The 12,897-nt window shown below is 30.1% G+C and overlaps 1 protein-coding gene across 1 annotated transcript; it reads left to right on the top strand.

The window, feature by feature from the left end:
* The first annotated feature begins 10,631 nt into the window (after positions 1 to 10,631).
* LOC100811392 (protein JINGUBANG) lies at positions 10,632 to 11,663 on the top strand. The gene has a single exon (XM_003550811.4). The coding sequence runs from the start codon at positions 10,632 to 10,634 to the stop codon at positions 11,661 to 11,663; it is 1,032 nt and encodes a 343-aa protein (XP_003550859.1).
* Positions 11,664 to 12,897: the final 1,234 nt, after the last annotated feature.

Below are 12,897 nucleotides of genomic sequence, written 5' to 3'. Positions count from 1 at the left end.
AAAAAGATAAACTTATTTAATTTGATATAAAAAATACAGTTCTTAAAAAAAAAGAACACATAATGGTATAGTTTATAAAATGAAGACTCAAATTTATAATATAAGAATTAATTATATCATTCGTGTCTATTTAAAACTTTTTCTTATATATATTATTTTTTCCTAATCTTTTTTTTCCATATATATAAAGATGACAATAAACTTCTTCGTTTTTTTCCAGTTTAAAATAATATTTTTCTTTTTTAAAATATGAGTTCTGTATGGTTTGAAAACATTAGTAATAAAAACAATAATAATAGAGAGGAAATAAAAAATTATATTACTTGTTGAAAGGAAAAACAAAAAACGCGCGAAAGAAACAAAATTTTGAAACTTTTTTTTTTCTAATTTTGTTTTCATCTTAATTTTTATTTTCTTTCTTCCAATTTAGACAACTAGTTGGGTGACCATGTTTTTTATTTATTGTTGTTTTGAATATAACGAGCGAAGACCATAGGAAATATTTTTTTGGGGAATCTAACGAACATCTCAATAAATTAAAACCAGAAATGCATTTTCATCAAAGGTTCAACAGTATAAAGTTTGAGTTTAATGGTTATATACGTTTTTACTTTTTAGTGTACAATTTTTTACTCTAAATAAATCAGAAATCACTATCAATATATTTTTTAAAGTAATTAAAATCACTTTTTACATTACGAGTACATATTATTTTTTCATAAGATTAATAATACAGTATAACCAGGCAAAAAAGATAAATAAATAAGATACATAATATAAGATCAGCACATATATTTTTAATGAACCTAACACTACAGAATAGTTATGTAACACTTATTATTCATTACTGCACCATCGAAAGACACTTTTATCATGAATTGATCAATCATACCTTTTATCATCAATTGAAATTATTCAAATAATAATGCAACAATACTGATCACAAATTTGATAAAAAAAAATTGAAATAAAAATGCTAGAGAATATTTTTAAATATTAGTTAAAAATATTTTTTTTCAAAAAAATATTATGAACACATTCTTATAATTTTCAATACAACTTTGTAATTTTAATATAATTATTTATCGATTCTTTAATCAGTATTTTTGTACACTTGTTAACATGATTAAGAAAAAAAAAACTATTATGACAAACAATACACGCAAGTTTCACCTATAATGATGATGCATCTTTTATAAAATAAAATAAAATTAAACGTATACATTATATATTGCCATACGGAAATGAATCACAAAAACAAAAAGAATGCCATATGCGTGTAACGTTGTATTTGTTTTTGTTAGTATAATTTTTATCTAATAACAATAAATACAAATTATTATAAGCTAATTCTTTAAGAATAGGATGCATCATATTAACATTCAATTCTATTAAGACAAAAATACATATCATTAATTGGTGTATTATATTTTTAGTATAATAAATACATTATATTTTAAAGATTATTTTAAAATAAAAAAATTACTATAAGATATTTTAAAAAGAATTTAATATAAAATTCCCAAAGAATCGAGACAACTATGACCTCTAGTGTGGATTTCTTGAAATAATTAACAAAACAAAGCTACCAATAATTGGATTCAAAATGCATTTGTGTCCAGCATTGCTTGTTTCCGCTAAGATTCAACCTGCAATTCTGCTGATGAAGACAAAACAATACAAATTAATTAAAAGTCTATTGAAGTTTCCTACCAAGGAAAAATTAAATAAATTCACTACAAGTTAAAGTTTACGTACATGCATGTAACTTACCATATGCAGAATTCTGACGTCTCTGCAGTGATTTCAAGAACCATTTTCCATTATTAAGGTCGTGAGATAAGTAAATACTCAAGGAACTGAAAATAAAAGAGATATGTCTGTTGTATTGATTGCAAAGATAAATAATAAAGCTACCAGTATTAATTTTTTCTAAAAAACACTGCTAAAGTTAATTCATGCACTTAAATATATACAATCATTTAAAAAAAACATAATAAATAAAGAAAAGAAAGATAGTGCGTAAAATCAAATAAGTAATTTTTTCAAGCAATTCATTCATTAATGATATACCAACATGCATGTATTAGTATAATTAAGTTATAAAAGGCTAAAATTTATTATATATTACGAATTTGTTCATGAACTTGATTTTGGAATTTAAGAATATGGAAAAGAAAAGGTCACAAATACACAAATGTATTTAGAACAGTTCTCTAAATTAAATTTAAAAGTAAAATTCAATACACTAAATAATTAATTGAAGGGGATGTGAATCATCGCATTCAAGCAGGATGGATGAAATGGAGAAAAGCATCGGGGGTGTTATGTGATGCAAAGGTACCAATCAAGCTAAAGGGAAAGTTTTATCGGACTGCGGTAAGACCGACGATTTTGTACGGAACAGAATGTTGGGCAGTCAAGAGCCAACATGAGAATAAAGTAGGTGTAGCGGAGATGAGGATGTTGCGGTGGATGTGTGGTAAGACTCGACAGGATAAAATTAGAAACGAAGCTATTAGAGAGAGGGTTGGAGTAGCGCCTATTGTAGAGAAGATGGTGGAAAATAGACTTAGGTGGTTTGGGCATGTAGAGAGAAGACCGATAGACTCTGTAGTGAGGAGAGTAGACCAGATGGAGAGAAGACAAACAATTCGAGGCAGAGGAAGACCCAAAAAGACTATAAGAGAGGTTATCAAAAAGGATCTCAAAATTAATGGTTTGGATAGAAGTATGGTACTTGATAGAACATTATGGCGGAAGTTGATCCATGTAGCCGACCCCACCTAGTGGGATAAGGCGTTGTTGTTGTTGTGGGTTTGGGGTAGGTTATATTCAAAAAAAGATTAATCACTTCGATATATAGTTGTAAGAGAAGGGATATGTGTGTGTGTGAGATACATGCTAAGGTATTAACCAATATTTCAGTCATAAATAGATATAATTAATATAAAAAAAACCTTTAATTTTTAAGCTACATGCGCGACATATACACTTTTCATCTAAAATCATATATAATTAAAGTGGGAGGAAATGCAATATGATAGGACTCAGATTTTGATAATTATTCCAGTCCAATGCCTCTCGAAACAAAAGAAATACTTAATTAATATCTCTCCTAAATCTTTCTTTCTTAAATCCCTCCCTTCCAAATTATCTAAAATAAACAAAGTGTTAGTGTGTGTCGAGGCTAAACGAGACTCATCTCTGAAGTCTTTTCCGTCAAGGTATGTCTCGGGTGGGACAAAACAAAAGAACATGTTTCCAATTATTTGAAGGTCTAAATGGTTGTCCATTCAGATGGGACATAGAATTGTTAGGACTGTTTAGGTAGATTTGGAGCTGGAATATGCTGGAATTTTCTGTCAGATTTTTCTGTTATTGGTTTGGTCTATATTTTTAAAAAATCACAAGTTCAATTCTTAATTTTACATTTTTTTTTCTTTTAAGACCTAACATACTCACTTAAAATATATTAAATGATATTTTAATTAATTAAAATAAAAAATAAAAAAATAAATGCATACAAAATTAAATATTGGATCAAAATTGTGAATTTATTAAAATAAAAACACCAAAGTCAAGAAAAAAATAGAAGAAACAAAATTCGGACTAAGAATTAGAGGAAACCAAAATTACAATTTAATCATTATTCTTTAATAAATATGTCTTACTTGTAATAAAAAAATGAGATATTTTAATTAAGGTAATGATATATGGGAGATATAAGGTTTTCTTGATGATAAGAAGTGAAGGAAAGGAGAATTAGGTAGTGAGTTTGAATTTTTTGCTAATAAACTAATAATTAACTTTTGTTAATAAAAAAAGTAATTATGTGTATTTAATTAGCATTACAAGAATTTTCTTTGTAGGTCAGAGATGATAAATGCCTCTCAACTTATTGGATAAAAAATTAATCTTACTTGTCATACATAATTATTGTTGGTCCAAATTTTTTTACACACATAATAGAAATTAAACATAATTTTTTTCCGTAAATCATTGACCTATATATAAATATAACATAATCTTACACTGCGTCAATCTTCAAATTTTTTCTGCAAGCTGTTTGATAAACCCAGAAAATATTGGATGGCTAAGAATAAAAGAAGACATTGGAATGGACAGGACAATTATGAGGAGACTTGGGCCAAGTTGATTTTGGGCACATCCATGAAATAGTTTCATTCTAATGGAGCCCATGTTCGAATTTACCAAATCCACTTTGCTCATTTTGGTATCATATCGTGCACGTGGATCCTCTTTTACATGGGAGCTAACTGCTCAGTTGTAAATGACTCTTCTCACATTAGGTTTATTTATTTGCTTGGAAAATACTAATACTTGCAGAGAGCTGCTAGATTTTACCATAAGTAGGGCAAGCAAATACTAACAATTAATGAATAAGGAAAAAATTATTATGTGAATTTTTTTATTTTATAGTCAAGTAGGTATATTAATTAAGAGAATAAAAATAAAAAGGTTTTAGTAAAAAGTATTTGATATATTATATAAAAATACAATAGTTTTTTATTCTTAAAGACCACAATCTAAGAGTTAATACATAATCGTGAAGTACATGAATAAACTAATGCAAGTTGTTTTAGTTTAATAAATCGTGATCGATCACGAATTTGTTCAAGTTATAAGTATAAAAATACGTTAAATACTTATTTAGTCATCTTGTCTGATTTAAATAAAATCGACTCCAATAAAAAATACATATAATTTAAATCAAAAAGAGTTCATGATTAATTTTTTTATTATTAAAATCATGATAGTAATGATAGTAACAGTTTTAATTTTTAATTCCTTATGCATTACTTTTAACAAAACTAAAATTACAAACGTAAATTAATGTTTATTGCTTTAAGAAATTAGAAGTTTGTGAACAAATTGTGTATGTATGCGTCTTTATCAAAAAGAAGAAAAAAAATGTGAACAAATTATGTGAGGTTAACTACACATGAATCATACGTAATGTAAACACATTATGTGTTTGATTCTTCTCTACATTTCCATGTCTTATTTCTTTACACTTAATTTTTAAAAACTAAAAACCAAAAAGAAAATCAAACACATGCACCCTAACTACAATTAAACAAGGGATGAGGAATTTGATCCCGATTCGCTCCAATGAAAAGCCAGGTTACCGCTCGAACTATTTCTCTAGTCGTCATTTTGCTTTTTCATTTGTTGAAGTTGAAGGCTATGCCTATGTGCGTGGGGCAGGCTGACACAGACGATGTAGAAGGATTAGAGAAGATGATGACCCGAACAAACAACATATAATCAAAGAAGTATAGTATTTTAAACTTTGATGTCATCCATGTCGGATATTCGTTACATGTTCATGTAAGATCCAGAGGGGTAATTTATGGTGAAAGCAGAGTAAAAATGCAAACAATTGGATCATGTTTATATAGTTAAAAATATTAACACGTAAAGTTATCGAACATTTTAAATAATATTTAAATAAATTTAATAATAAAATATTCATATATTATTAAAATTCAAATAATACTATCGTAAATAAATTCTATCCTATATATGTATGCCTAATTTCTTTATTGCGCAAACTTAAGATTTAATTAAACAAATATCTAGAACATAGAGAAATGCACACAAAAACCAAGAATTAGACTTGCATTTTTTCATGGACAAAAATATTTGTTGTTAATTTTTTTTAGTAAAAGAGATTTAAATCTACAATATTTTTCTTCCTTCAATCATCAAGTTAATCTTATAAAACTAAACTTGCATTAGATAAAAGAATTTAGTATACATAGAGATTCATCAAACCTTAACCTAAAAAATAGTTACACGTGGTAAACATGGGAAATAAAGAAAATAAGAGAGTAACAAGCATATGTGTTGTTAGATGACTTGGATCCTTTCTCAAGAACCGCAGAGCATTTTTTTAATCAAATTTTAATTTTTTTATCAGGATAACCGCAGAGCATTAAGAATGCTTCCAATTAAACTCTATGATCTTATGTTCTTCTAGTCTTTAGTTCTTTGCTTCTCCAAATTGTGGAAGTCTCTTTCTTTTTGGTAAAAGATTCTAATTAATTAAAACCCTAATCATTCATATGCATGTTGTCAAGCTCCTAAATGCCGCTTCTCACACCCACGTTTGTTAGAAAATTTTAATTAACTATTCCGCTTAATGCTGAAATACAGGCGTTAAACGCTAAAAAAATTGATAAGGTTCTATCATCTGATCAGGACTGAGGGCATGCTGCTCTTAAGAAAACACCTATTATTCATCATTTGAACATCCGTTTGTCTATATTCAAACTGGCTAGTGGCTAGATCTAGAAGTCTTGATGTGCTGTTTTACTCTTCCCAAAATATATAATAATCTCTTCATAATTTTTCTTAACCTTCCTTTTATTGAATGAATATTCCCTTCTCTTTCATGTTTTCTTAATTCTTCATATATATGATTGTTGTTTCTCTTTGTGCCGATCAAGATCCAACACGACACGATGGTTGCGTTCCATGGTCAAATTATAGAGGTGAGTGAAAGCTAGCATGGATCTCCAATCTCACTTTTACTTTTTATTTTAAGGGGAGGAAGAAACATGCAGACAACTTAAAATTTTTATAAATTGGCACATGCCTGAGAAGGAACAGTAAATATATATATTTGTCACTTTCTAATTGAGTGGGTATCCTGATAATGGAGACACAAAAAACTGCACATAAGTTTTTCCTTACTCGAGCTTTAATTGCATGTTCCACCTAATAGCATACATACATATATAAAACATCAATTGATTCAATTATACACCAACTCATTAACCTTCGACAAAAAGAAAAGCTTGACAGCTTTTTTCTTCCCAACCATAAGATGAAAAGAAGATCGGTTTCAAAACTCTCAAACACGTACAATATTGCCTAGGAACTATTCTTAAGTGTTTGCGTTCTGAGATCATACTCGTTCCTATAGATGCATGTGGTTAGCACTTAAGTCAGCGCACTAGTTAATTAATCTCAATGACCTTTTTGTTCTCTTAGAAAAAAGGGCACGAAGGATTGTATCCCCCTATTGTCCCTCCATTGGAATCAACGACATATACATGCGTTTTGCCCTATATTTCGAATTATTAAAATCAACCTAAGTGGTCTTACATATGCACATAATCATTAATTAAGAAAGTGTCAGTTTGATCCCATAATAAAATATGAATAAGCTTGTACTATATTCCATGAACCCAAAAGAATATAATTTTCAATGCAACCCCATTGGAGTGAAGTTTTGTCCAAGAAAACGAATAATGCGGCATAGAATGACACGTTTCATAGCTAGCTAGACCGGACCTTATATATAGCAATGATACGATTCTATGCAGGCACGTAAGCACAAATAAATGCAGCCCTATAGTATACACTCACTGATCACACCATTGTTTAATGTTTTGACATTGCCATTTACATGTTTTGTTATATTCCAGGGCCACATAACATATTATATTCCTCTTTGGTGGGATTCTACTATATATTACATCAAACTCATGTTTCTTGCTTAGGTATCCTAATAATGTTTCCCAACAAAAGAAAATTACTGATAGTTTGGTGACTAATTAATATACGTGCTATAATTTATTGGAAACTAACAAAAGTTTAATATAAAATATAATTTATATGTTAAAAATATTTCTAAAAAGGAATATCTAAGTTTTTAGTTTTTATTTTTTTAAAAAAACTAATTTTTAGTCTCTGAAATTTTATTAAATAAATAAAAATAATTAAATTAAAACTTTTATTTAAGAATTAAAAATTAAATTCTTAAAAAAGTTAAAAATCTTGATCGGTCAAGCTTTTATTCAAAACAAAATATTTTAACAAAAAAAATTTAAAAATCCATAACCAGACAATTCTTTGTTAAGAAACTAATAAAATTCAAATTTTGAAAATTTCAGGAATTAAAACTTAGTTAACCCAAAAAAAATAATGAAAATTTATGTAAAAAACAAAAGAAAAGGAGTCAATTGTAACGATTTATTGTATAAATGTTACCAAATGATACTATTTTATTAATATCCGCAACATTAATTTTCTGAACATGTTAAATAAAATGTTATTAAGTTGTATTTTTAGTTGCAAATCCACGAAAGGTTTGTCAATTCTTGCTCTTTCAATGTTGGGGATTGTTCCCAACTTAACTTTCACATGTGCTACTTTTTCTTCACCTTTGATATGTTGGTTGGTAATTGCTTGCTTCTTTTAACGTTAGGGGTTGTTCTTGACCTACCTTTCAGTCTTTCACACATGCTTCTTTAATTTCTGTTCACCTCTAAAATGCAATGTTCATGTCTCTTCCCCTTTAATCAATTAGGGGTTTAATCAAGTGTTTCTTTTTCATAAAACAATAAAATCACCAATGATGGAATTGAAGGACTAATATGACACAAGTTATATGAGCTGAAGTTATGTTCACTCTTACGGTGCACAAACTAACATCCATCTCGTGATACTATTTTTTTTTTTAAAAAAAAAAACACAGCAAAATGTGAAGAAAGATATTCGTGGGTGTTTTGAAAAAGATTTCCTGGTATAAAAAATAATCTAATTCAAATACTTAAATGAGATGTAAAATTTAACCTGTTTTCTTATGTTATAAAAAGTATTATTTATCATCCTCAATTAACCAATCTTATTTTCATATTTTTGAATTGGTGTATTTATTACATATTAATATGTTCTATCATATTTTTTTAATCTCAGAATGTGATTGAGTCTAAATTAATTAAATCTTTATGAGTCAGGTTGTCTTATCAAAATATTTCCTTTAATTCATAATTTTTATGTCGGATTGGATCAATATCGACACTATAGGATATAATTTGGATTATAGTCGGATGATTATATCTACTCCCATTAATGGGATATGAAATATAATACGTATCACGGTCCAATATGATCTAGATATGTAGAATGGGAAAAAAATGAGAAAGGTTTCAAATAAGAATTTATGATAGATGCATGTAAAATTTAGGGGAGGAGATTATGCTCCTAAAGAAAACACATATATCTAATATGGTCTTTATATGGTTGCCAAAAATATGTCAAACTTAAAGTCTTAAAAAAAGTAGAAGAAAATAAAGTAAGCATGGACGTCTAGGGATTTCTTTAAAGTAAAATAATACAAGAATATATATCGTGACACTTTTATCTGATTGGTATTGATGCAGTGAAAAGGACTCGAATTTCTTAAAAATGTAACTTTTAACTTAATTCGAAGATTTACACATGTAAGGAAATGTTATAAAAATGATATTTGCCTTTGGTATATATGATCATACCTAAAGAATACAAAATAAGGAAAACCTAAAAAAAGGTCTTCATACTTAAGAAATAAATAGAATATAGCTGAGTATCATGTTTGAGTCCACTTTGGAATAATGTGATTTCAGTGAAAACGAAGGTTGACAAAAGAAACATCACAATTAAAAAGGTTTCACAAGCGAGGAGAAATGAGCATAATACGTGAGAAAGAGAAAGATATGAAAATAGTAAACAATGAAAAAGGTAAAGTTAAAGCAGATCAGTAAGAAAGTTACAATTGCCTCAATTTTTTTTTAACGTAAAATGCTATACAAAGAGAACTAATCATCGCACTTTAAAAAAGAATAGAATTTAGCTCGCTATCATGTGTGTGTTTCCATTGTTTGAAGTAATAATGGACGGCCTAGCCAGCTAGATAGAATAAAAAAGAGCTATGCTAATGTATTAGCATTTTTACTATTTTATTTTTTGTGTGTGGAACATATACAGCATTTTCCAATTTTATTATTGGATTATATGCATAAATTTATTCAATAATCAATCAACCACCAATAACAGACAATCGAATCTTTATAATTACAGCTAATAGCTAATTAGTTTAATTTTAATGTTATTAGTTTAATTTTTATAGTATTGTTAAATCGATTATGCATTATATTTCGTTATAATAACAGATAAATTTTTAATTGTTATTATGTTTATTGAGTAATAAATATATGATTAAATAATAATTTAATTTATGATTCTATCAGGTGTTTATATTATGTAGTAACAACACTAAATCACTTTGAGGGAAACTGCATATGAAATTTCTCCATTTCTTTATTTAATACTTCATCAATTCTAATTAATTATAAGATATAATTGATTAATTTACACTTATTAAAAATAATTAATTTAAATATTAACATTAAATTTATTTATAATTATAATAGTTTATCAAATTTATTCTTAATTTTATTAAAAATTTATTCCTCTTTTCTGATCTCTATAGGAGACAGAAAAAGAAAATTCAAATGATTTTAGTTAAAAAAAACAATTAATACACGAATGAAATAAAATAAAATCTTGTAATAATAAGAAGAAAAAAAATTATTAATAACAAAATAAACTACTAATAGTAATTTATCATGCTGAAGCAACACATTGAGCAATCTGATTCTTTGGGTCCAACAAATCTCTGGTGGACCCCGCCACTTCCTTTATTACCCCACCAAGCTACTCCTTTGAGCATTCTCCATCTGCCAAGTGTTTAGCCTTTCACATATGCCACGTGCCTCTCCAACAACTACTTATGTTGTTCCCGCTTCAGCTACACTCCATCATCACCATCCAAAATGAACGATTCCATAATCCTCAAGAAGCGCCATTGCATCACTAACCTGAAAACCCTAACACCCCACATCACCTGCCTCGCCGTCCACCGCAATCTCCTCTACGCCGCATCCCTCAACCTCATCAACGTCTTCGAACTCACCCATTACTCCCACATCGACTCCTTCAACCAAAGCCCCTCCTCAGGCTTCGTCAAGTCCATCACCTTCACCAACTCAAAAGTCTTCACCGCCCACCAAGACCGCAAGATTCGCGTCTGGCTCATCACTCCCTCAAAACGACACCGTCTCCTCTCCTCCCTCCCCACCGTAACGGACCGCCTGCGCCGCTGCATAGTACCCCGAAACTACGTTACCGTACGACGCCACAAGACGAGGCTCTGGATCAAACATTCTGACACCGTTTCGGGTTTGGCGGTTAACGAGAGGTTTATGTATTCGGTTTCGTGGGATAGAAGCTTTAAGGTGTGGGACTTGCTGAGTTACCGGTGTTTGGAGTCCGTTAAGGCGCACGAGGACGCGATTAATGCCGTTGCTGTTAACGGCGACGGCACTGTTTACACGGCGTCCGCGGATGGGAGCATTAAGGTTTGGAGGAGGGACGGCGAGGCGAAACGGCACAAGTTGGTGAGCAACATAGGGAGGCAGAAGTCAACGGTAAACGCACTTGCGTTGGAGGGTGGTGGGGCGGGGTTGTTTTCTGGCGGTTGCGATGGCGAGATATGCCGGTGGGAGTGTGGGAAGAACGGCATCGTTGAGATGGAGACTCTAAGGGGTCATGGTGGGGCCATATTGTGTCTGATCCACGTGGCGGGGTTGTTGGCGAGTGCGTCAGCGGATTTAACGGTTAGGATCTGGCAACGGGAGAGAGGGAGTACTAATGGGTATTTTTGCAGGGCTGTGTTGGAAGGGCACGAGAAACCGGTGAAGTCGTTGGTAGCATTTTCGGACGCTGAGGGTGAGAGAGACTCAAACGCCATTGTTACGCTCTTCAGTGGAAGCCTTGACGGGGAGATTAGGGTGTGGGAGCTGTAATTCCATTGGTTTGAATCTGCATGCCAAGTTCTCTTTTTAAAATTTTAAAACACTTGCAAGGTTAATTAAATCCTCACACTAATATAGCTTGGGTTTGCAATAATAAATGCAGACCATAACTTATAGTATATGGTTTTCTGGTTTTAGTAAGAGAATATAATCGGATCTCCAAACCAGATTCCCAAACTTCATTCTGTGCTAATTAATTAAGGTTTGTCACTGATATAATTTTCCTTTCAAAACTTTACTAGTAAATCACACAAGAATAATTAATTAATATTTGGGTACATCTGATTTTCACAAACTTTTTTGTTCTTTTATGTTTTGTTAGCATCATGATATTGAGTAGTGCAGGCATAATAAGACCATTGACTATCATCAGCCACAGAGCAAGTTTCACTTCCGGGGTTGCTTATTGTTTGTTCCATTAAGCAACCATTCCAATAACTTGGTTGCAGCCTTGCAGGACAAAGTACTGTTATAAGAAGAAGAAAAAAGTGAGTTGAGTAAGGGAAATTCATCTACTAAAAAAATGAAGAAAATTATTTGTCCTGAATTTGAAGAATAGACGATAGAATAAACAATGACAACTAATTAATGCAACTAATAAACAATCAGGATATATTGCCACCATGAGCCTTGGTGATTCACCACAACCCTGTCAACCTACCACGTACCTAGAAACAGCCGCGACCTCCCATAATGTTTGAAGGTTACAGTCTGAAAATTAAGCTACAAAAAACCTGAAAGACTAAAGTAATTTATTGTCTTAAAAAGATAGTCGTCATAACAAAATATTATAACTGGACGCGCGTGATCCATTTTGAAATCCTCGCATATATATATATATATATTTCCAAACCTCATTGGGATCAAAAGCCTTTGCTTTAATTTGTTTTCAGCTTTAACGATAGCAGATGTTGCGCGCCACTGACACTAAATTGAGAAGCTCTTACACCATGTAAATTATATTTTAGGAATTTTTTCGGAAAAATTGTTAGTGTCTGTCATGAATTTGAATTGGGACAAAACTTAATTACATACAATTTTATAAGTGTTGTTTATACTTTTCTTCGATTAAAGTATGAGTTTCATTTTAATAAATTTAATAATACCCAAATATCTCATTATTTTAAATATTCATTCAATATTTTTATTTATTTTTAACTTTTTTGCCCTATTATATTATGTCCTATCATATTTATAGATATATTTTTCTTCCGTTCTATAAATG

Source organism: Glycine max, chromosome 17, assembly GCF_000004515.6.
Source record: "Glycine max cultivar Williams 82 chromosome 17, Glycine_max_v4.0, whole genome shotgun sequence".
Lineage (NCBI taxonomy): Eukaryota > Viridiplantae > Streptophyta > Magnoliopsida > Fabales > Fabaceae > Glycine > Glycine max.
The sequence above is the reverse complement of the archived record's forward strand: the minus strand, read 5'-3'. Positions and strand labels throughout refer to the sequence as shown.